Source organism: Melospiza georgiana, chromosome 3, assembly GCF_028018845.1.
Source record: "Melospiza georgiana isolate bMelGeo1 chromosome 3, bMelGeo1.pri, whole genome shotgun sequence".
NCBI classification, from domain to species: domain Eukaryota; kingdom Metazoa; phylum Chordata; class Aves; order Passeriformes; family Passerellidae; genus Melospiza; species Melospiza georgiana.
In genome coordinates this window covers 81,927,029-81,952,968 of record NC_080432.1, presented here as the reverse complement: position 1 = coordinate 81,952,968, position 25,940 = coordinate 81,927,029, and the positions used below count along the sequence as shown (strand labels likewise).

Here is a 25,940-nt window from a genome sequence, read left to right as displayed (position 1 = left end):
CTATGGTGTTCAGAGGCAACTCCATGAGAAACACTCAGGTTTTTCCTTACAGACGAACATTTTTTTCTCTCTTCTCTTGTACTGCAGTCTTCACCCTATCCCCTGAATCTAGGGGATGTTTTCCCCCTAACTCAAAAGTCTGTAAAAATGTCAGGGGAAAAACTGGTTTGAAACAGAGAGCTTATTAAAAGAGAGACTTCTGAGACTCCCATGTCAAGTGTGTCTTAGAGGAAATTGTATTGAAGAGGCCATTACAAGCCTAAATTTGTAATAGATTGTCTCTCAGTCATCTGAAAAGTAACGTTTCATACACTTAAATAGCAAAGCATGTCAAGTGTCTTGATTTTAGAACATCTTGCAAGATGCTTAAATCTCCTGTGAAATTTCTAAAACTTTCAAAAGAGAGATTCCATTTCTTCTGGAGATTTCTATTAAACACAATTTTGGTCAGCCTGTTTTGGTGTGTCTGCAAGCAGACACAAATCTTGGCACTACTTTGCTTTTAAGTGTTCCTGGAAGAAAACAAGGCATCTCTAATACTGATTCCTTCAAAGAAATGGTAATGTTTGTGTGACATCTAATACCATTTCTTTCCCCTTTTGCAGGAGTATTTCTTCAAATAATTTGGAAAAGTCTTAATAAATACATACAATAAATACAGACTACATCTGCACTACCTGAAGAGCACACAAACATGCTTTCTCTCTTCTCTCTTTCAAAACGTGTGGCCATCTCTTCTTGGCTGGCTTCCTCTTCATCTCTGCACTCCTGCAGCTGCTTCATCTTCTCCATAAGAGCTTCAACTTCACAGACAGACTCTGTGGACTAAAAAGAAGAGAAAAATATTTCATTTTCATGCAACAGGAACTGACAATGATGGCAGTAATTGCCAAGCCAGAAAGTTTAAACACAACTGAAGTCCTTTACATCTTTAAATAAAGATTTTTCAAGGAACACAGTTTTTGAAAGAAACCTGTACTGACACAATGGTTTACATTTAGTCATCATCTTTTCTCAATTAGACCCCTGGTATTTTTAGCATGATTTAAAAATCACAGCATTTTGGAACTAGTTGTTCTCATGCTAAAATTAGTTACTCTTAGTTTAAATGTTCAGCAACTGAAAAACAAGGAGCTGTAACAGAAATTTTGATAGAGGAAGTAACCACAATTTACCACCCAACAGTATTTTTCTCCTCCTCTGCTCACAGAGAAGAAACACTGAAGGAAAAAGGAAGGGTGAGTATAAATGCAGATTTAACGAAGCCTCAAAAGAAAGCCAGTGCAAGATAATCGTCTTTCACAACAGCTGTTTTAACACCTCAAGAATTCAGTAATTGATCTTGTAAACATTCATCATCACCAGAGTAAAATTATCTTTAATTTATACAGTTCTGCCCCTTTCCTCCCTGTCTTTTGCAGTTTGGTCCTTCAGAGAGCCAGCAAGCTTCATCAAACAAATTTAAATGCCACCCACACCACTGCAGTAAAATATCACAGGCAAGATCTTGCAGTGAGAACATCCTCATGGCTGTTCTTAAACCAACACTTAGTTCACATCATTCTTTTCACCAAGGGAAAACAAGTCCAGATCAGCATAACTGCTGCAGGCAGGAGAGGGTGTTTTAAAGAGAGTGACAAAGTTGTGAATGATCTGTTAAAAATGATCCTTTGTGTGATGCATGACAAACACCTCAAGGCAAAAAAGTCTGAGAGCCTGGACTCAAAGGAAAAGTCAATTTTCCACTGCACAGATGAAAAAAGCATTCCTGGCCACTGCTGCTCAGGACACGTGTCATGAACTAGTTGAGGCTGGGACTCATCTCAGTTCACCTTTATGAATGACAGGCAGAAAAAAATGACAACAGAGACTGTGTCTGTTTCCCTTTGGTAGCTTTCCCCAGCTTCCAAGTATCATTTCAGCTCCTCCTAAATGCATTTTTTCAATACCCACATCTGGATTAGGCTCATCAAGCCCACTCTCAAAAGAATAAAAAGAGACAGGAACCCTCCACGTATTAAGTTTACAAAGACATAACTACTGTTGGAAGAGACTGTTTGTTCAGACAGACACTTACTGGAATGCTTCCAGCTGGGCTGGCATGGATTTCATCCACCCCGTGGTAACCATTTGTTATATCACAGATGCAATAGTTACTGACAGAGGGGGGCCTGAAGGTGTGACCCCCTTCACAGTCGATCTCTGGGCTGATCCCACAGCCAAACGTGAAGGAAGCAAGGGAGTGGTAGTGTGTAAGGAGTACGACTGCATGGATCAGCTCTGCCAGGGACCAGCTGTTCTCTTCTGTCTTCAGAAGTTGCTTTAAAAATAATGCAAGACAGAAATATTAAAGTCATTCATTTGACCCCACCTTAATGCAGTTTATCAACACATTTCTTTGTCAGGTGAAATTACTTTTGTAACATCTAAACATGCTTCCTGACTCTGCTGCCATTAGTGTGCTCAGTGACCTGTCAGACACAGACCTGCATGGTTATGCCACAGAGGACACAACTTGTCTCCCCTCTGTCCCTGGGCAATTGAATAAGTTGGGGTTTCTTTTTTTGCACCATGTGGTTTCTGTCGAGGCCATACTGACTTGCATTGAAATTTCACACCTCTGATGAAGATGCAACCACAACTGTTGCATGTTTGTTCAAATGGTCTTTACAGCATCAGAAAACCCAGGCAACTCCTTGCAGATCAGCAGTGTAAAAACCTGGCACAGGCTCCCTCCATCTTGTCCCTGTGGGTGGAATGCTCTAGATTTGACAAGAAGCTTCAAACCCCAACTTCCCCTTCAGGCAGGAAAGTGTGGGAGGTTTGGGGCCTTCTGGCAGAGCGTGCGCCCTCCCCGTCCTGCCCCAGGTGGACCTGCCACCACCTCTCACCAGGCCAGGCAGCACAGAGGAAGTCCCAGCACCCATGTGCTCCTTGCTACGGGCACAGAGGAGAGCAGAAGGGCTGGAAGAAGCAACCCTTTGGTGGTTTGTTGGTGCTGCAGTCCTGGCTGTCCTGCGCCACCACCACCCCCTGGGCAGCTCTGCCAGCCTGCTCTCTCCATCCCACCTGAAAACACAGCAGCAGCAAGCCAGACAAAATGTGGTGGCTGGTGTTCCGTCTAACCTCTGGCAGCAACTCAAACACCCAGGGGTTCTGGCTACTGAGAGCACACAGCTTGAGGAGGGAGGTGCACACATGAGCACACTGTCATTGCACCAACAGAATTCCAGCATGACAGAGAAATTTCAGGGTGTTGTAAATGAAATTTGTTACTCATTTAAGAGCAGTTATGATCCTGTTTTACATAACAGGGCACAAGTGATACTAGATCATGCAGTGATGTAGCACTGAAATCCAAGTCATTGCCACAGAACATCTTTCACCCTGTCTGGCTCTGAATCCAAGAATCTGGGATTGCTTTACTGAAAAAAGGGAACATTCACATTATTCTGTGAAGGACCTACCTCAATATGTTCCTTGGTGATAAGCCAGGGTCGGTGAGCCAACATTTTGTTCAGTTCTCCTAAATTTTGCAATTTTTGAGGTGCATTTTCCAGACCATTCAACCATTTAGGGTCTCCACCAACATGAAGGAAGTCATTCACGTGAAGGTTAACAAGGTAAGAGCACTGATGTCGTGCTGCAGCCTAAAAAGGAAAAGAGTGTGATACAGAAAACAATTACAGAAAGTTAGTACTTTATGACAAATACCATAAGGCATCATTTCCTCAAAATGTCCAAGAATAAGACTTGCACTGATCAAAGACTCAAGTAAAAAAAGTTTTCTGAAATTAACACATCAGCTTGTTTTGATTATTGTTCTCACAACATAAATATCCCTTGTTTATACACACCATCGTTATGCTGGCTAGAGGTGCAACATGCCTATACCCAGGGAGAAATACAGGAATGGATTTGTTGCATGTCCTGAAGCAAGTAATCCATACTGCATCCTACACCCCAGGGGGAAGAAGCTGTCTCTAGCTGCATCTTTACCAGCAACAATCGAAAGCAGGTTTCAGATTGCATATGGCAAGAGAAACTACAGGCAGCTTCTCAGCAAAAAAAAGCCCAGTATCATTTACTCCAACAATTTCTATATCAAATAAAGATACAGCCCAAAACCTTAATTCAACTTCATCAAGCAAAGATCATTGAACTGGCAGATTGAGAATTAGAAATCAACCACTTTTGGCAGAAAACTCACTCAGAATTTACATATTCAGAAATGCACAATGGGACCAGCTATTGAGTTAGGAGAAGTGTATGTGACAGGACACAGATATGAAAACAAGCTTTCTTGAGAAACAGTTTCTGAGATACTAAGGATGCCAATAACAAACAATTATCTCATTTCTATAGCATGCTTTTCCCCTTTTTCTCACAGTCCTACCAAATCTATGAACATAAAGTGCCGATCTTCTGAAACCATCTGTAAAGCAGACAGCAACAAACCTCCTGTGCTTTTCCCTTTCCAGCTAGAAACTGCAGACCACAGCAGCAGCTGCTCCGGGGCAGGCTGGGGCTGGGTGCGTACCATGATGCCGATGTAGTGCCGGTAGTGCAGCGGGAGTGGGCCGTCCATCTGCAGCAGATAGTGCTGAGTTTTGAGAAAGCTTTCCAGATACTGCGGGTGGAAAACCATCACCAAGGTGACGTTGTCCAGCCGGCCCAGCGTGGCAAAAGACTCTGCAAACAGCGTGTGCATCGCGGCGTCCTCCTTCCCCACCTGAATTGTCTGATCGGAGAGAAGCAGCAGTGAGCAATATTGTCCCGGTTCCACCAATAAAACAGCAAATAAATACATTACCACAGCACCCAGAGGCCCCAAGTGAAAGGAATTATACTATAAAACTATTAATGGCATTAAATCAGTGCACATAAGGCACATTAAATCCCTGTAATACCTCTCATTTAGGAGATCACAAGTGGTTATACCAGCAAAAGGAGATTTTTGGCTTTAGTCTCTCTCTAATACAACGCTGACTTCTCATTTTTAACTGCCTCACCTTCACTTTCTTGAATACCCCAGGTTGATCTTAGTTAATTATAACTAAAAGCTACTTGAATCATCATTTTTACTACGGGAAAAAGAGGGAAAGAAGCAAAAAGCTGGCAAAGAGAGAAAAAAACAGGAAATTAAAAAAAGACTAAAATTCCTAGAAAACCACAGGCATATTACTAACTTTTCCTCTACTCCAAATTCTCTTACCAGACAATCAGGAGATAAGCAGCAGAAATGCTCATCCAAAGCACTCTGAACCTTCTCAGATTCTTCAGAGTGGTAGAGGCAGCTCAAGAAAAAGCACTCCCAGAGCAGAGGGGCAGGTACCTTGTGGACCAGTAGGAAATTACATCCGGATGTTCACAAGGAAACAGTATTGGGTTTCTCTCATACTAGATAGCAGCATGGGAGGGGTCATAACTATTCCAAAGCTCCCCAAGGCTCTCACTGTTCTGTACACTAGAACTGTGGCCAAAGTCTCAGGACTGAATGTGATATCACTCCTGAAAATGTTTTGCAGATCAGCAGCTGTCCTGAAACCACTGTGGGCTACTACTATAAAATGATGTTCCTTAAAAGCATAAAGTTCACTATGTACTTGAAAACACTACCACACCTCCTTCTCAGGGATGAATCTGCTTGGTCCGTGTCCCAGTGGTCTAGGAATTCTTATTCCAAGTTCCTAGAAAAGAAAAGTACACCACCTCAGCATTTAGTTATAAACAGCTTTTCAGCTGTGGTTGCAAGAAAGAAAAGAGTTCTCCATTCAGAGCTGGGCTTATTTGGGTACTTGTGGTACTCTTGCACGGGTACTTTTACTAGTACTGTTTGTACAAATGCAAATCATTTTTTATACAAGTGCTTTATAATTAGCTGTGCTTGTTTACAGCACACCGCCCCACTCCAGCAAAAAAAGTTCAGCAACAAAGGCCCTGTCAACCAAAGAAAACACACACAAATTTATATGCACGCACACACACACACACAAACACACTACAGGCTGGTTCACAGAAAATTCTGCATAAAGCATATTTTGGCAGGGTGTCCAGGACAAGGAGTTCCGAACATGCTGGCTGCTATGTGGTTATGCCACTGATACAAAACGAGGCTGCTGTGTGTGTGTACATCCGCAGCTCGCCAGCACACAACACCCTGTGCATCTGTCAGGAAATGAAACAGCTGTAACCCTAATCAGATTTCTTCTTCCCAACCTCAAAGAGCACTTAAACTGCTCAAAGTACCTGATCTACATTTGCATCTGCTTTCTTTTCAAGATAGGATAAAAAGCTATTCACATTTGCAGGGAAGGAGGGAGAGAGGGGAATTTGCTCCATCAGAACAGCAGCAACCACATCCTTGCACCCGCTTGCGTGGATGTGTTGCCTTGCAGGGAAGGTGGAGGCTGGATAACCCTGGCAGTTCACTACTTGTCCTCTCCTTCAGCCAGATGCAGCTTTCTGACAGGCCTATGGCCCCCTGGGCCTTTGCTGCAGCCAAGGAGCAAACACACGGAAGGCTTGGGTGCATTTGTGTCCTGCCCATGAACACCGTTCCCTTTGGAAGGGAGGGAGCCATGTGTTCCAGGGCAGTCTCTGTAGCACAGAGCAGCCCCCTGAGAAGGCACAGCAGGTTCCAGGTACCAGAGCAGGACATGGCCTCACCCCACACTTCCACACATGCCCCCCATGCCATCGCTGCCATCGCTCCTCTGCCGTGTGCGTGGCACTCTGCAAAGCAGCTCTCCAGAGGGGATTACTCCCCACTGAGCAGCTTGGCTTCCCCAGGAAAGATGGGAGCCCTGCCAGTTGATGGCATGGCATTCTTACAGATGGAGACCTGGGATTAAAGCTGAGGATGGAGCTGAGTGCTAAACACCAGGCATTATATAAACTAATGGTTTGGGCTCCTTATCTGTGCCCTCTTTTCCAATCACCTTTTAGAACACATGTATTGCCTCTGTTCCATAGCCAAACCCACCCATTTTGTGACCATACCAACTTCCCAAGCAGGTTTAGATGAATAAATACCAAGCACTGAGCCAGTTCAGGCCACACAGAGCAGAGGGGCACCTTCAGCTGGTCCAGGCCTCTGAGCAGATGATGCCCCAAGAGCTGCCTGCCAAATGCAGATGTTAACTTTGCCACATTTTCTCCACATAGGTAAAGGCCGTTAAAATGTGCAATACTGGCTGCACTTTTTTTCTCTTTAGCTGAGGTTTCTATTTGCACAAGTTTCACTGTACAAGAAGCAATTTTATTAATCAGTTACTGTTTCCTGAACTTTCCCCTAAGATTAAAAAACAACTTCAGAGAGCTGGAAACAATGAGTGCAGACACAAGTGGCAACTGGCAAACTCTTTAGACTCTGACAGTCTCCTTAAATCCCAAAGTCAGATACCTTCATTTCTCAAGTTTTACTTGGATAAAGTAAGATCAAAGGGCATCTCTTACAAATAGTCTTTTCACTTTTTCCCCTCAGTGTCAATTTTTCCTGCTATGGGTCCCAACACACACAAGCAAATTTTGCCTGTCAGCCAAGCAATGCCACTTGTAGGATGGAATTTATCAACATCTCTCTTTAAAACTTCAGCAGAGCTTCTTATTTTGACTATAACTACACTCGAAAAACATAGCCAAACAACAGCAAGCAAAAAGAGAGATCATTTAAATTGTCAACAGGATTTAATTTAGCAGACGTCTGCAGTTTGCCAGATCAAGCCCTCCAAGACAAATACCTTGAAGTTTAATTCTTGAACAACTGTTTTTCAGTTTTTCCTTTTCCCAGAACAGTTAGAGGAAGGAAAAAAACCCCAAACCCAGATTTAAGAACCTGAGATCAGCAGACTGCTAGTGTATTTTGCTTCACAATCTAAAATAAATCACAATCAATACATTTCTGTTTATTAAAGCATACAGAGGTCAGGCTTACAATTACACAGCACGTAACAGGTTATATTACTCAACCATCCAAACCCTGCCTACAAAGTGACTTAAGAGGTTTTTTTTTAATGATTAAATGAGTTGCTTTGTTTTCCATTAGGAGTGGCATCATCCCCCTGATATCATGGCACCAGCCTAGTACTTGAGAAGCTTGGGGTCAAGGCTCTGTTGTGACAGAGATGTAACAAAGGATCTGTGAAGATGAGCCTGTTTCCTGTCTGCAAAACGGGGGTTTCTTCCAGAGGGTGCTGAGAACAGAAGCAACTTGCCATGAGGTGCATGCTTAACACAGTCACGAGAGCTGTGTAAAACCTGACCCTTTAGAAGCCTTTTGAAAACTTGTTCTTCAGTTACAAGCTATGGCAGACCTTTCAAAAGCTATTTTCCTCTCCTTTTAGGAAGCAGCATTTAATCAAATTCTCCTAGTACTTCAGAGATAGCTGTGTGCTTCCAGCATCCCAGCACTTCAAATACTTGATTACACAGTAATAGTTCTCCAAACAGTCCTAGTGAATTTCTCCTTTGTCCTGAACATATTTCTATGCTTCACAATACCCTTCTCTAAACCTCCATCTTCCAAATACACTCAAGTCAGGGAGCAACACTCTCCCTCTCAAAGGCAAGACCTGCATCCTGAGCAGACACACCACTACATCTCTCTCCTGCACATTTCTCTTAAAGCACCATCTCACCTGGAGCACCAACCAGCACTTGGTGAAGCAGTTGCGTCTAGGACAAGCAGCAACTAGAAGAAAGCCTGTATTTCTTTTGGTTATTCCAAAAGTATAAACAACTTTCATGCGATTCCAGACTACGGAATTGCACACCAAAGTGACCTACTTAGTGACACATTCTCTGCATCAAACTTCTCTTGGCTCCTTTCCTCCTGTTTGCCAACCTCACCACACCACACCACTTTCATTCAGTCTAGAAACTCTGCAGCTGAATACAGCTCAAAGCTCAGCAGAAAGCCAACCACAACTGAGGCTTTAGGTGCAAATAAATAATAACAATAACAATAATAACAATAATGATGATGGTGATGCATCAGACGCACTCCATCTTCAAAGCCAGAACATAAAACTCAGGTGGCTGCAAAGCTGAGCACCAAGGGTGAAACACCCAGAAGCTCAAGGTAATGGAAGGAGGTGGGCCTTGCAGGATGGCAATCCACTCCACTGCTCACCTTCCACACATACCTTGACAGAAAAGCAAGACTTTAGCCCTGTAAGTGCTGCATTGCTGCATGGACAGAGACAACTGTGAAAAACACCGAAAAGCCTCCTCTTTCCCCTTTATGTAATATAACTCTATTTCTGTACAGCCACTATTATTATTTCCATGGGAACTTAGGTCACCAGGTACCCATCATTTCTCAATCTACACATCCCTCACCATTGCCATATCAGCCCAGCATCACATCTTATGCATTTAGATAATGCAAGATTCCTGTGAGGTAGTACAAGTACATTATCTCCAATCTAGGAGAAAAGAATCCCTCAGAAATAGAAAAGCTACACATCTTAGAGAAGCTATACAGAAGGCTGGTGGCTTAAGCTGAGATCTCTGAAGTCACAGGCTAATGCCCTAACTATCAGACTGTGTGCCTGTTCAGAGACTTCTCAGCCAGGAAATGCTTTATGCAAATTTACACCAAGAAACAGCACAGCAGAGCTGAGACAGAAAAGTTAATGAGACAACTTTGCAAGCTTAATTATATACTTCCCAGTCACCACTTACTCTCACCAGTCTGGCTCAATTAGCACATCCAACTCCACAAGGACGACTAGACCAAAAAGCCCATACTGCCTGCACATACATGCTCAAGGAAGTCAACTCTAAAGTGTAAATGTGTAAATTCACACAATGTAGAGCTTTTCTGTATCTTACAGCTGTTGATCCAGCCCAATTTTTAGGTAGCTTTTTAAAGCTTCTTGACAGGAACATCATTCCTGTCAAATTTATGAAAAATCCTGAGATTAAAAAGTTGAACTGCAATAATGTAGAAGAGGTTTGTAAACACTAACAGTACAACAAACATTACTTCTGCTAGCAAGAGAACATCATCTGCTTTGGTTCTGAATCTCTTAAAACAAAAATGAAAACAAAAAAACAAAAAAAAAAAACAAACAAAAAAAAGAAAAGTCACAGTTTAAGCAGACACACAGTATCAGAAATTTCACCTAGAAACACTAAAAACAGAACTAAGCTACAAGCCAGGTCACAGAGCCTCTGGAACAGGAACAGCTATCTAACCTAAGCTACAGTTCTTCCTCCATTGTGTGCCTAAAATGCTTTTTCAGATCCTTGTTGGTCCCTCACTACTGGGGCTCCTTGCAGCTAGAGCTATGCCCCTCATCACAAAAGCTCTCCCAGAACTCCATGGTAGTTTTATCCAATGAATCTGGGACTGTTACCAAACTGCTAATTTTCAGTCATTCAGGACTGATGAGCTATGATCCACAATGCTCACTCAGACTGCTTCCCTGGTGCTAGCACAGTGAGTCATTTTGCTCCCCTCAAGTACAGTCAGTACCACTATCAAGTCTACCAGATTCATATCTACCAGAAAGACTGACTTATTTACGTACTTACTTAGGCCTTCTCCCTCTAAACAGGGAACATTTTATCATAGATAAGCCACAGGTGAAGTAAAATTGTAATTATCAATTTACTTCACTAAACTACATTTGAATTAACATCTTTATCTGAATCATCTATGTCTTGATTAAGCACTAAGTGCTGCTAGATTCAAATAAAATTATATGAAAATCACACCCATAATACAATATAAAACAATCTAATGTAATGAACCAGAGAAGGAAAATGAAATTGAGGTGAATTTTTTGAGGTAACATTTTTTCTAGATAACGAGTCATCATTTTACATAATCTAAGTGGTTTCCTACCCAAGCTTAGGGTTAAGAAAGGCACAATGAGCTGTGAGTTAAAAACTCTTCAACACAATTTCCTGGTGGGATTAACTCCTCCAGCATGCCTGTGCTGAAAATTCAACTCAGTATAATATGATGAGCATTTGAAGCATGGCCATTAAAAATACCCATTTAGGGCTTTATAAGCTTATGGGATGAAATGCCTCTAAGCATATAAGTGTCCAAGAAGGTTGTGCAGCATTTCCAAGGGAGACTTGGCACTTACCAGTCTAAGAGGCTTCATGCTGCTCCCGCTGCTGCGCTCACTGTGAACTGTCTGGTTCCTACTTCCCCTTTAGAGGCCACGGACAGCAAAACCTCACTGCTGGTGACACTGAGGCTACAAGCACTGTTTCCTTGTTTAGGACCTTAACAACAAGGACTGGCACAACTGGCCCCACAGGACAAGCTGTCCCCAAGCTGATACACACTCAGCTTAAAAACTGTATTTTCAGTTCTGCTAAATGCAGTAGCTACCGTAGTTTCCATACTGGTCAGAAAACTTTTAGGAAGGGGACAATTAAGAACAAAGAGTGGTGATTAAGTATATTTCTTTTCCTACACACAGAGAAATCCTACATATTTTCTAAATGTGGGGCTATGCAGAGCTGGCCATTTTTCCTATTTTACTTTTTTACTTAATCCTGAAGTAGCTGCAATTGTTGTGGCTTTCCCAAACAAACTATGATTCACATTAAAATGACAGAAAAAAAATTATCCTAGAAATGCTCATGTACTTTAAATTTTTGCCGTGGTTACATTTGCTGGGTACATTCAGACTGCCATTCAGCTGAAGCAACAGACATGTCTCCACTTGTACGGATTTAAAGAACTGGGAACAAGTACTCCCCCTCTGTTACAAAGCGCTTTGTTACACAGACCTACCACTCTTCACTGGAATTAGAGCATGGCAAATGCTGAACTGTTCCTCTTTCATATAAGGTATGTTATTCTTACATGAATTTAATTTCATTATAATTTCTCTGAACGTCTCAAAGTCCTTAGAAATAACCCATTTTAAAAACATCCCCATCTACTTTATGTGACTTGATTCAAGACAGAAATCAAAGCAAGGGAGAGTGTGTCCAAGATCACACACCTTGTTCACAATGGCAGGAATGACAGCAAAGCCCAGACTCCACTGTCTCCATCTCTAGCACCTCTTCTCTGGTCATTTCTAGGACTGAGCAGTACAAGCAGGTCCAGCTGCAGTAGTCTCAAGGTGGCTGCCTATATGCTACCTACACTTACTCAGCATTAGCAGCTCTTCCTGCAGTGGTTTTGTGACACAACTGCCTAGAGTCCACAACCCCATTTACTTTTGATATGAGCTCACTGAAACTGAGGCTGTTTCAATGATTAGTGCCTAGCTTTTTTAATATGGCACTTCTGTGGTGAAACAGAAAGCATTAAAGGGCAAAGGATTTTGAATGAATGCTTGCAATTTCCCTGCTGTAAACACTATTTAAATACCAATAAATTGGTGACATAGAAGGAAAAAGTCTAAATGTGACAGTAACCCTTTGCATTACATAGACTGTACTGCTGGATTATGTCAAAGCAAAGCATATATCCATATATATCTATCCATGAAGTACTGGGTTACTCTAAATCAGAAAAATACAAAACAGGCTCTGCCGCAACCTACACCACTTCTGAGGAGTTAAAATTTTCCTTTAAAAGAAGAATCTTAACGTGATGAGATTAAGAAATTTACAAGAGAGATCCAAATCAGCAGGTTTATTCCTTTCTAAATAATGCTCTTGACTTGCATTTGTTTATAATTACAGCCCGCTCTTCTCCATGAGAAATACAAGACCAGCCTTACTGTTTCAAAAGGATAATCCAAATCTATGCAAGAACCACGTAAACGCCGGGCAATTCCGAGGCAAAAGCCACCTGGACGAGCCCGAGAACTCTGCAGAGGTTCCCGGCTGCCGCACACCCCAGCGGAACAGAGCCCTCCTGGGAGCATCTGCGCCGTCACCGCGGGCAGCAGCTGCTCATCCCGCGGCTGAACGGGACCTGCGAAGCCCCGAACGACGCCCTCCGGGCGGGGAGCCCGCAGGCAAACGCCGCTGCTGCCTCCTCAGCCCCGCGGCTGATCCGCAGGGGGCTGCCCGGACACCGCCCCCCTTCCAGCAGGGATTTCTCTGGCGATGCGCCCGAACAGAGACCCCCCCGCCACCCCGGCCAGCCGCGAGTACCTGGTGCTGCCGGCCCGGCCTGGCCACCATCCGGCCGGTGCTGCGGGGCTGGCCCAGGCTCGCCGCTCTCGCAGCCCCGCTGGGCTCTGCCCCAGCGCCGCCGGGGCGGTGCCAGCCCCGGCCCGCCCGCCCGGCGCAGGGGCGGAGCGGCGGCCGCGGCGCTGCCCCGCCGGGGACCGGCGCTCCCCGCGACCCCGCCGCTGCTCCCTGTGCCCGGGAGCGGCACCAAATGCCCCGGGCGGGGCACAAGAGGCGGCAGCCCCGGCCTGTCCACCCCGGCCCGGCAGGACAGCCCCCGTCCAGTCCAGCCCCGGCCCCGGACTGCTCGGCTCCGTTCCGCTCTCCTTCCCGGCCTAGAGACGCTCCTCGGACGATGCTTTCCGCCCCCCTCTCCTGTTTCTGATGCAAGAGTTTCTACCTTGTCTTTAAGAAACAAAATAGTTACGGCTTTTAAACCGAGAAATCGCAAGAGGTTCACATTTTGCAGATATTTGTGTGACTAAGTGCGCTGCTGCCGCTGCAGAAATCTGGCCTCCTGCCTATTCCCAAGATCATAACAGTCCTGGGCAAACATATGTTTTGCAATCGTATCAGCAAAACACTCAGCCTTTGTTTGCAGCAGGCTGTGCTGCGCCTGCCGACCCCCCAGGACTGTAAACTCTGCCAGATGCCTTGCATCTCCCACCTCTTTTGGTCTGGGATTTTATGTCATCAGTTATTTCAAAAGAAACAAGTCCCTGAGCTGGCCCATGTGATTTTTACTTCTTTTTTCTTTCACAACATTATAAGATCCATAAAGTTACATTCTGTTAGTTAGTTTTACTTCAAATAATTCGAATTAAAATAAAATATAGTAGACCCCAAGAGGAGATCTTCTGTTGCAGTTTTCATGGGAGAAGGGCCAGGACAGCTCTGAACCCGTAAACATACTCACCTGGGGGAGGAAGGCTCCTGCCTACAGTTCAGGCTGTGTGGTTTTGAGCTGTACCAGGTTATCTTAACAACCAAGCAGGGAAATTCCATGAAACTGAACTTTACACTTCTGTTAAATGTAAAACTGAATACTGCAAAATTGCACACAAGCTGTTCCTGTTATCAAACCTAGCAGCTAAATGCAGAAAACACTGAGGACGGTGCTGTCAGGGGAACATGGCAACATGACGCAAGGCAGCACTTCTGCACATCTCTAATTCTGGAGCCTTAAAGGCTTTCTTTCCTCTCCAGTTTTCAAATACCAGCAAACCTTTGGGTTGTGCAATTAATGCTGGAGAACCAAGGGATACTCTACTGCTGAAGGCTTAGTAGCAGTTACACGGTTAATTTACCCAGAGATGCCAAACTACCACAGCTCCATCCTTAATTGGAGCCTTGGCTTGAAGCTGCTCAGTTTCTCCAGGAGAAACTGAGTGTCCTCACCTACTTGCACTTTATAAAATGCTCAAGAGAAGCATGGAGAAAGAATAATGCAATACTGGCAGAGAAGATTACACTTTGTGAGCTAATAATATAAACTAATGAAGAACAGTGTTTAATTCCCACTGCTTACTTCCTTACTTCAGGCCAAGGTATAACAAAAAGGTGGCATGGGCTCCTCTTCCAACACAGACAGAGAACTTGCTTGCACTCAGAAAAACTATTGAAAGGGAGAGAAATTACCTGAAATTAGGTAATTTCAGGTAATGGTGAAATGCAAGAAGATGCCTCACCATAGGAAGCCTCCCTGGATGACAGACAAATGGCCATCTCCTTCAGTGAATTTGTTAATACCCTTGCAAGAAAGGGTGGGGGAGGAGGGGCAGAACTCCCTCACATCCAAAGTGGTTTTGTGCCACTGCCTGGGTATTTGTGAGGAAGCCTGTTTATATTAACAGTTGTTCCTATACAAAGAGCCTTGGCAGATACAGATTCTTTTCTGGCATCGTCCAAGGGAAATTCTCTCTCTTCAAACAACCAACTCAACAACAGAAGGTAGGAAACTGTATCGTGTTCTCCGCTTTCTCTGTCAGGAGAGATGGAGGCAGTGACAGCATGTCAGAAAAACTGTGTACAAAGGGGAAGAGGAAGTTGCACAGCCACAGCAAACAAGTAATAATGGACTTAAAAGCTCTCCCATATGGCCAGAGTACACAAGCCCTGCTCAGGCCCCAGGTATGCCTCTGCCTTAGCAGAATCCCATCACTCAGCTTGCTGCAAGCCCTTTCTCCACCCCAGCCCTCACACAAGTGTTTCCAAAGTGCAGCTCCTCCAAACTGAAGAGCCCACACAAACCTGAGCCCCCTGCTCATCTATAAATCAGTACACAATTGCAGACTGAAATTATTTGTGTTTGTGAGCTAGTATGACCAATTACATGAGCAATTTCATAAGAGAATATGGCACAGAGCTCACTTGGGTACTGAGGAGTGCAAACCAGAGTGCAGCTGGAGAACAAGGGGACAGATCCATGGTTTGGTTTGCATAACTGGAGTGTTCCCCTGGGGAAACACAACAGTGTGTTTGACCATGGATCAACGCAAGTAAACAGATCCAGTGAAACGCTCCTACGGGAAAACACAACATATGTTTAACATTAAAATATCAATAGATACCGAGTTCCTTTCACCCAGAAAGTGTGCATGAGATATACTCAAAGCAAACACCACCTACAGCATGGAAGCACACTCCTTCACAGCAAGCATATCCATAGACATTGGCATTTAACATCTGTGCACTCTAAGTTATCAGAAATGCAATTTTTCCTTATTTAAAGAAAAGCCCTGGGCAAGCTAAAATGAGACCAACCAGCTACAGTGTGAAAAGCCTAATACTGGAAACAAAAATGTCTGCACTTTGCTGCTTTAAGTTGAAACAGTTCTGTTTCAGCCCGATAGGGCAACTTTTTGAGTCAAGTTCAGCACAAACATATGACTCCAAAGAACTGGCAAACCTAGATCTTAAATTCTTTCCACAGAAAAGCCATCCAGTCAGGAGCACTTGAAATGCCAGTTATTGCAATGCTTTGGACAGCAAATTAGTATCTTGGAGGATGATCAGATGATTCTTTCCCCGGAACATTTACAAGTAAAACCAGGTAATGCTTTGGGGCTCTGAGCTGATTTGTATTAGTTTTAACTCCACCTAATATGGTGAAGTCACCAGGTGTTTTAGCAATGACTAAGCAGCCCCACACTGGCCACTATGAACATTTCTCTGTAGATTCCTCTCATTCCTTGCTGTCCACAGCCACTTTTCATAACTAATTTCATATGTGTCTATTAATCTCTTCTATCCCTTGATTAGACATTGTTATTTCTCAAACATCAAAAGTCTTTATCATGATAACAATATAGCACAGGAATCAAACCATCTATTACAGTGATGAAAGAATTTAAATTAAATAGAAGAACGTACCTTTGTAGCATGCAAGTAAAAAAAATATGGCCAGTATTTGAAAGCCATTCCTCTTGATTTAACCTTAATCTGATTGATTAAAAAAAAATCATTCTATTATTAGAATTGTTACACAGTTCTAGGGAGGAGAATAAACTGTATTCTTTGCACAATCTAAATTCTTGCTGTATGTGTCAAAAAGGATCAACCCTTTAGGAATGTCACTACACCTGATACTTTTACAATAATAACAAAACCAAGTTGTTTATTAGAATGGAGGGCTGGCAATTGGCCACATCAGGAGGTAAGTTTAGACCAATATACAGAAGGTTTCCTTTTGTAGTCTTTAGGATTGTAAGGTTGGCTAAGACCGAACATTTTACCCTATCCATACATTAGATGTATTGTCTTTTCTCCAAACCTTATCTGTCCTCAAAATGCTGTTTTTCTATTTCTAGACCCTGCTTAAATGCTGTTTTCTAAATGGCTTCATCTTAAGCATTAATGGGCAAACAACTTGCAAGTGATCATGCAAGTTGTGAGCAATTATAAATCAGGTCATCCATTCCTAACCCACTGTATTTCCCAGCAAAGAGACCATCTTTTCTCTCAGAGCTGCTAGAAGCTGAGACTCCTTTGTTTCACCTGAGCTGTTATCACAATTGACTGACTTGAACTCACCAAGCTGCAAGAACTTCAGTGGTTTTATTTGCTTCCTGAACTATGTGGTTCATCCCTTAGGACTCTTACTGTCCCCAAAGAATCCTTCTTCTGGTAATTTCTACCTTTAAGATATCTACAGCTCACTCCCACCTCTAAACCACAAGTTGTTTTGTTTTTAATGTCAGCACGGCTTATCCAATTTAACATTCTGTTCTGCAGTTATTAGGTAGCAGAAGTACAAAGTTTAATTTAGGGAGCTATAAGAAGTTTAGATCTTGAGATTATTCATGCTTTGGCAAGGACACAAAAACAGAAGTATGGTTTCTAAGACTACTGTAAATAGGTAGATTAAAGATGCATATCTAAAGCTGAGAAGATTGAAAGAGTGTTTTACCAGATTATCCTTCCCCTTTTTTATGAGGGTACACAGCCCTTCCTAGGCTGATAGGAGCAGCTGACCTATTGAAGTTGTTTGTCCGGCTGGCTGTGGGTTCTGCTGCTGCTGCTCTGAGGTGGCCCCAGACTCACACACCACATAAGAATACTCAGGTCAACAATTGCCCCCAGATTCAACTCTCCCATAATCCAAGTCTGTGTCAGCTAGTTTCAAAGCTGACCTTGGTATCTCAGAGGTAACTTCAGAACTTTTGATGGCTAGAGGCTGTACAGAGAGGGGATTGGCTGTCCAGCTGCAGATTGTCACCACTCCCTGGGGAATGGAACATCTGTAGGCTGCCAGTCACTCTACAGTCTCTCAGTACTAAATAAGCATTAAGGTTAAACAAAACTAGTTTAACCTTAATAAAAAAGTATATTTGGAGTTCAGACAAGAAAAATAAAACTTAGCTCACAGCTGTCTAGAACTGGTTTGGCCTAAATAAGTCACCTCTCTTTCCTTTAGTAGCAGACTGCTGGGTCACACCAATGCCAAACATATTTCACAGCTCCTTGGAGTTGGCACACATTCTACCATCTTATACTGATGTCCCTTCTCCCCAGGATGAATACTGAAAAGTGATGAATATGATGACCCTTAGGAACTTCCTGCAGCTCCTAATCCTCATGATTGATTGAGACAATTCAGTACCTTACTTGCTATGCTGCCTGGAATGCTGTCTGACCCTGCCTCACCACTGTCATGTGAAGAGGCTCCTGGAAGGCCTGTCCTGCAGGGATGGAAGTGTCCCTATCACTCACTGAGCAATCCACTGCCAACCAACCTTCTACACAATGCAAACATATGTCTTCAAAGCAAGGGAAGGCCAGCTGAATCAGCTCTATGAGTTTAAGGCTTCTGTTTGTTGTTTTTATTTTTAACTGCATGTAACCTCAGAAATCATCTTTATAAAAAAATATATGAAAAAAACAGTGAAATGCATCTCATTTCAGATAGAATTAAGACACAACAGCAAGCACATGGGGAGAAGGAAAAGGCATTTAGGAGTACTGGAGTGTTACACTTGGCTTACTGGAATTGGCTGAGACCATGACAGCAAGTGTCCTAGAGCTGCACTGCTGTGAGGTTACAGTGAGTGTGCAGGAAATGCTGTGCAAGTGTCCTGTAAAGAAGTTGCATCTGAAACCTGCTCTCATATTCTGGAGCATACAGACATGCAACCCAGAAGTGAATCTTACCAGAAGCTTTTTTGCCATCGATACTCCTAGGGGCTCAACTGTGTTTCTAGAAAATTGCTTCATACTGTGACCTGAGGCTCAGGCCTGATTTGATTCTGCAGGTACAACATACAAAAACCTTACTTTTGCAGGGCCTTCACTAAGAAACAAAATAGAAATTTATAAAATGCTTTGTTAAGAAACCAATTCAACCCTTAATGTCATATATATTCACACTGCATTCAAAAACAAAGATATTTTTGTGTGTTTTCCTTTTTGTGTGTTTTGTTTTGTTTTTTAAATAAATTCAGTGCTTTCCCCACAAAACCACAAATAACAAGAATGGAATATGACACAATGTCATGCCATTTAGTGTACCTTAAGACTCAGCTATTTCTCTGTAGTTTGATTTTAAAATGAGATTAATGAAGTGAAATAGTACTAAACTAATAATGTCAATTATTGCTAGAGATTCAGGAACCCTTCTGTCAGTAACTGTACTTGGGGGAACAGTTTTGTGGCTTCTTGCACTTGCCACTTTCAGGGACATGCTCAGAGTGCCTAAGAGCAGTAGCCAGGAAGAAAAAAGAAAAATCAGTTTTTTTATTTTCAGTTTTCACAGTCTAGCTGTGTCCCACATAATGTCTGTTTTTTTTTTTTTTTTTTTTTTTTTTTGAGTCTGGGAATTCTGGAAAAACATCACAGTTTTTTATTAGGAAAAAATCCAAATAACCATATATTCCCTTTGCACTGTCTGTAATGACCTATCTTGTCAGGAGGGTTGCAAGTTTCCTTTACTAAATCTCTCTCCTTATTTACCTACTATGTGGAGCCATGTACAATACTATCATATAAGATTTATCAAGTCATTTAGAACAGTATCTTGGCAAAAAGTTAAGCACAAAAGTAAACAGCATCATCATAGAAGAGCAAAACCCACATCACTGATTTAATGATAGCCATTAAGAAAACAGATCATCCTCTAGGTACTACTCAACAACTGATTGTTATAAGTTAAGGAGATAATATCAGATCTGTTTCTTTTTGCTTTTGCACTCAGAGACAAACCCATTAAGACCTCTGCATGAGGAGAATCATAAAAATACCCAGATGAATTATATATTTCTTGTCATTTTTGGCAATTTTTATTGGTGTTTTGTTTAAATTCAGACAGGACTGTGATCTTCATTATTCCCATTATCAGAAGACATGGCTAAGATTTTTGAAACAAAGCATTTTTTGGCCTTTGCTTTCTAAATCAGAAGAACTGACAAAAGCATTGCTTTCCTGCTGATACAAACCCTAAAAGATCTGGCCTGTCTCCTACTCAGGAATCAATAGCATTTCCTGCAGTGGGTCTTACTGTGTTGCCACTTGCAGCAATATGTCATTCCTTTATCTCACAGCGAGCTAAGAGGTCACTGACACTCGCTGGGGTTGCACAGCAGGGAGCAGAAGCCTCCCAGCCCATGAGGAGCAACCCCTGCCCTGTGAGCAGCGCCGGCCAACACCCGCTCTGCTGAGCCCCAGCAAACTGCGGCGCCTCTGCCAACACGTGCTTCAAGGACACGGTACACGTGCGTCTGGTTAGCAGCACAGCTTCTGCATCCTCCTAAATCCTGGAGAGCTTCAGAGCTTGGAGAGCTCCCTCAAGGCCCCTGGGACAAACTGGCCTGGCACCAAGCTCCTGTGGGCCTCCTACTGCCACTGCCACCTTGGCACTTTTCCACTGGCCACAAAGGCCTTGGGTCCCTGCAGGACAACTCTAAAGTCACAGGAGATTTCTGCAACTGAGCTGCTCAGGATCTGAATAAACCCACATACTCTTCTGGACTTTGTAACATTGCTGTCTGCAATGCTGTCATCTAAACCATGCAACTGTTAATGCCTTCCCCCATCTACCTTCTCAAAAGCATATTTTGTAGGGCAACTAAGTCAAAACAGGCTTGAAACCAATTCTAACACGTTCTGTTCAAATACTGTTAAGCTTGTTTGGTTTTGGGGTTTTTTTTTAAGTTAACCACAGTACTGGAACTTAGCCTTAAATCCACTGTTTGTTAGAATCATAATTTTAAATCAACTACTTGCTGTTGTGAGAGATGAAAAGCCACCTACCACTGCCTACCTGCCTAGTTTCTATACAGCATTTTAAACTCATGATAGATTCTGTCAAAGTCTTAGAGAAGGCCAGCACTGACTATGTAGCCCCTCAGATTCCCACATGCTAAAACCACACACAAAATACATACAGCAGATGTGCTGTAGGAGACACAATGCTCTCAGATTTCCTTACCAAAGAAGAATCTTGTAATCAAGTATCTTGTAATCAAGCTACCACTGAAGCCTGATTAATAGCAATTTTCAAATATAAAGTAAGTGAATGAAAATGCATACATACCATACTAAACATACACAATTTTACTAAGATAGGAGTAAAATAAGATCTGATAAATCTGGATGTGAAGCTATAAACATTTAAACACCTTCTCATTTTGTCAGTGAAGATACAAATCCATACTTGACCCTCTGCTCCTCACCAGACTGACAACTGTACTCTGGACACTCAGCAGGGCTTCCAAACCAGCAAAAGAGAGCAGAAAACTCAGGCAGAACTGGACCACATTTTCACTACTGATGAATGATTACTGAAGCCTGTAAACTAAAATGTTAGCAAAAAATTCTGGTTCATTTTCTAATTTGCCTATATTACTAACAACAGCAGAGGTGATGACTTCTCTTTATCAGGGTGTGTTTGTCATCTTCCTGAGATGTCCTTCTCTTGAGAGAGACTACCACAAAAATAATTCTATTATTTTTGTAAATGTAAATTTCATTCAAGTAAAAAATTATAACTTAATGTGAAGTATGACTTGAAATAAAGTCATCTCTCCCATCACACTCCTCTGAAACTGGTAGGGTGAGACTAAACCCTACAAATTTGGATTGTAGCAAACAAGGGCCAGAGGCCAACTCTTCAGAGCTGCAGCAAATAAGGAATTACTGGCAAAGCATAGGTCTGGAGATGTCAAAGATCACTGCACAATGGCTAAAACATACAAGACCGAGACAAGTTCCAGAGAAATCATTTTGGTGAGCCTAGACCAGGGGGTCACAGAGAAACCAGAGTCAGGATTGGCATTAGGATTTGAACCACCACTGACTAGCAGGGCAGAATTCAGGGTTTGGGCTAAGGATTGAGAGAGAACTCTTTAGCATCCTCTCTCTAGATTCAAACTTAAGCCTAGTGGGAGTCATTTTGCTAAGGCAAGGTGTTTGCACAAGCCAGCAGCTGAAGTGTAGAACTCATACTAACCAGAAAGAGAGGTTCAAATGTGGCAAGTGAGAGGGCTGCCTGAGTAACCTCTTGTAACAACAAGATTCTTTGCTCTGAAGAAACAGATAAATAAAACCCCGTGTACCTGAATTCACACTGCAATATCATCTATATTTTGTCTTCTACATGCAAGGGCCCCATTTTCTACAATGAATTCTTTCTCAGGGCTATAGAACAATAATGCAGCATTACACACATAGGCAGGCTCTTTCTCAATAACTGTCCTGCTCTAATTATTTTGTTGAAATACAATCAAGACGTTGATGGAAGGGAGTGTTTTAAACTGGAGTCACTTGAGAATTCAGGTTGTTTCTGGCAACACATTGCCCTGGCTGAGGGAAATGGTCGTGTACAAGAAACCAAAATTAATCATCTGACCACGCCTAAGCTGACCTGAACAGGAAAGAAAGATAACCCCCATAGAAGCTTGTACAGCCAGTATGTTAGGAGTGAAGGACTTTGACCCGTTTCACATGATATAGCAACTGGACAAATTCTCCTAACGGCTCTGAACCTCAAACACAGGCTGCTCTGAAAGCAGAGGGAAGAAGAAATTAGCTAGAGGCAAGCTGGGGAGCTGGTTTGCAGGGAGAAACTCCATAAAAGAAATGACAGGGTAGGTTTAGAATGTTTCTGCATGGCAATGTGGGCACAGCCCAGGTGGGCAGCATAGATGATGCTAAATGAACAAATTTTAATTTTAATTTCATGAAAGAACATGAAACTGCAGTGCATCCAGGACCATTTTAATTTACTGAGTACTGCCAGTGACCTCCCAAGTATAGTTTGTGTAACAGGTCCAAATCTGCTCCAAAAACATCAGACACCTGTGTGTATGCATGCAGCCATCATTTTACAGACTGTCACCAGCTATCAAAAGCCCCAAATGACCAAATTCCTTTTTTCCCTTGCCTATGCCATCTTCCAGGAGGGGAGGGGATGGCAGGGGTGGAAGGGACAGGAATGTGTGTGGGTAATGGCAGCTCTATTTATGAAGTCCTAAAAACAGACTAGCTCTCTGCATGGGTACTCACTGATGAAAAAAACCAACCCACAACTGCCTGCTTTGCCTCATAACAAGACAGACGTTCACATAAAACAAAACACACATTTAGATTTTTGGCTCAGTATACTTGTCTCTGAATTGTTGCTCTGCATATCAACAAATGATCCTTTGTTTTGAAAAAGCCTTACCAGCCAGAAGTTTCCCAAGAGAGGGACATCCTCAGGCACTGACAGGCCTGCCTGGTAATAAGTAACCAGCATGTATGGGGTAGATGGCACAAATCCAGACCTGAGTACAGGGGAATCACAAGAATACCGGCCAAGAGAGAGTTTAAGTTAAGAAGGTATCTGGGTACAAGAATGACAGAAAAGCACTGGACACAGTTATCCTACAAACCTGCTATGCTGCCTTGCGTGCCAACTTGTTGACATTTATGTGGCTATTAAAAAATGAGAGAACAACCACAAACAAGTCACTATGCAGAACTTTTTTTCTAAAAGTACAATGTTAAGGAACATTGGACACAGAAGTATCCAAGCCAGTCTTAAAGCAATCAGCCTCACATTGAGAGTTACTGGCAAACAATTCTCAGTCAACAGCAGCTAAAAACATTCAATCCCAAGCACCTAGAGCATGGGAAAGACTGCAATCTATTAAAAGTCAGGAATATCAAAAAGCTGCAGTAGAAACAGAAGTCAGGACTTGGCAAGTAAATGCCTTTTCCACTCCTTTTTAGACAAACTTCCTTGATGGAAGTTGTCCATTTTAAAGGAATTGAATTTTGCATTTGAGTGTCCTATTAAATTCTTAACTATGTATGGTTAAAACCTTTTTATAACATACAAGAATATAGTAACTGTTTCTGTCATGAAGTTTGTTGACAGACTAGAGCAACAGCACTTAACATTATAGTAAATAAAGCCTCTAAAGGCAAATTTATTTCATTTTTTTGTTAACTAGCAAAGTATCAACTAAATGTTATTGGCATTTGTCCTGCTATTTTGGCCACTATCACTATCAGATTTGAAGGAATACAGCTGCACCCATGTTTCCCATATGTTTTATACCAGTGTCTTCCTAAATGTTTTCTTCCTCTCACCATATAAAACTTCCACCAACTGTTGGAGAAGCTCCCCAGCTGCATTTGACTCTAATATGAACTTCCTCATCAGACTGTCTACAACCTTTAGCCCATGTTCCCAGTAGTCTCAGGGGGCAAAGGGAGTGGGTAGTTGCTCAGAAAGCTTGTAACTAACAGAACATTGTGAAAGGAACATGAAGGGAACTAGAGTCAACAAATTTGATTTGAAGATTTTAAGCAAAGTGCCTGAAGAGACAGCACATATTTTGAGTCTGGTAACAACCTCAGCCATTACATAAGTGTATTTGTACATCACCCTGAAAAGCCTACGGTCCCTGTGGTAGAAGGATGCTTGACCTCCACGGTTTGCTGCTTACAAACAACAGTTTACATCAAGCAAAGTGTTCCATCTTAGATGCTCTTGAACCAATTTGAAAACTTATTAAAGCAGCATTGCAATTATTTGAAAAGTGGAGAACAACGCAGAAAAAAAAGCTTCAAAAAGCTTTCAATTAACTTCCAAGTGGCATTTCCAAGAATTGGCACGCCTGTTCCATACTGTGAAATAGTTTTCCAACTGTTTCCTTTGCCCAGTATTTTTCCAAACTGACTAGCACAGCCAAGCACAGCTAGGCAACTCAGAAGAGAGCACAGTGAAAGATATTTTAGAAGAACCCTGGGTTCATGACCTATTTTATGCAATGGAAATATGCTTAAATATGATTCTAATGTAGATATAAGAACTCTTCACATTGAGATGATATCGACCTATGTGGCTCTCTTATGCGCCAGTAAGGTTTGTACATCACGTTCTTCCCTGATAGAGGCCCCTTCAACAAAATGGGGCTCAACATTCAGAACACAAAAGTTAGTTTTCTGCTGCTTTATTGTTTTCAATCTCTCCTGTACCTACTGCTTCCCAAACTAGCTCAGCTTTTCAACTAGGAGCTAAAGCAACGTACTAAGGTTTCAGGACAACACCCCAAAACCAAAGCAGCTCCCCAGTGTTCCTCTAAACTTCCACCTGCAAGGACTTTCTTTCACATGGAAGAGACTCATCTCTGTTATGCTATAGATTGCTGCTATTAAAAATAAAAAAAAAAAAAATCTAGCTCTGCAAGTGCTCATTATTACTTTGCTGATGTCTCTTTATCAAAGCCATTTGAAGATTGAAAATATCTGGTCTGCCCCAGGCAAAACAAAGTCCAGGAGAATTTATCTAAATTTGAGCTTGTTATGAAGCTGAAACTTGCACAAGTTCAATAAATACAGGCTTTGTCTCAGCTATCTGTGGTTGTATGACACCACAACTTACTTCTGCCTTGGAAGAACTGGGAAGGTAGAAGTTGAAAACTCTCCATGTAGACATGTAGAAGTAGAAGAAAACAGGCTGCACTGCTCCCCAGGGCCTGACAGCTGAATCCACTGATGATTAAGGACAGGGGAGACAGCAAAGCCAGAAAAGGCAGGTTGTGGACATGAAGGATGGCAAACCAGAGGCTTAGGCAGGGACAGCAAGAATGAGCATCCAGAACCAAGGACTCCTAGGGAATGGCATCCCTGTACTTGTTGGGCTTAGGGACAGCCAGTCCCCCTTAGTATGGGGACTCACCCAGGACAGGAGCCCTGTAAATTGCTGTGTAAGTCTATCAGGAACTAGTGGAAACCATCTCTCTCAGACTAAAAGCGGCTTTTAGGGGGTGAGATTTGGTGTGATTCAACTTCATTGAAGTTTCAAACAGTGGAAGTTTAAGATAGGGCAGGGACTTCATGGAAAACATGGGTTT

At 42.5% G+C, this 25,940-nt stretch overlaps 2 protein-coding genes across 5 annotated transcripts in view; one reads left to right on the top strand and one right to left on the bottom strand.

Moving 5' to 3' along the window:
• ARMC2 (armadillo repeat containing 2) overlaps nucleotides 1-694 on the top strand; it is a 68,944-nt gene extending 68,250 nt beyond the window's left edge. For both annotated transcript variants that reach the window (XR_009114296.1, XM_058021396.1), the window contains one exon: nucleotides 606-694. The gene's annotated coding sequence lies outside the window, so the exon portion shown is untranslated. The remainder of the gene's footprint in view (nucleotides 1-605) is intronic.
• Nucleotides 1-25,940, bottom strand: part of SESN1 (sestrin 1) — a 77,735-nt gene that overhangs the window by 3,777 nt on the left and 48,018 nt on the right. The window contains exons 1-6 of one of the 3 annotated variants that reach the window (XM_058021402.1): nucleotides 13,087-13,186; nucleotides 5,625-5,690; nucleotides 4,541-4,741; nucleotides 3,468-3,650; nucleotides 2,078-2,320; nucleotides 678-825 (exon numbers count right to left, since the gene is read on the bottom strand). In XM_058021402.1, coding sequence (XP_057877385.1) covers nucleotides 678-825; nucleotides 2,078-2,320; nucleotides 3,468-3,650; nucleotides 4,541-4,741; nucleotides 5,625-5,690; nucleotides 13,087-13,116 — 871 coding nt within the window. In that variant the 5' untranslated portion in view covers nucleotides 13,117-13,186. Of the gene's footprint in view, nucleotides 1-677; nucleotides 826-2,077; nucleotides 2,321-3,467; nucleotides 3,651-4,540; nucleotides 4,742-5,624; nucleotides 5,691-12,707; nucleotides 12,797-13,086; nucleotides 13,187-25,940 lie in introns of those variants that run through there. The other 2 variants (XM_058021403.1, XM_058021400.1) reach the window with 2 other exon arrangements.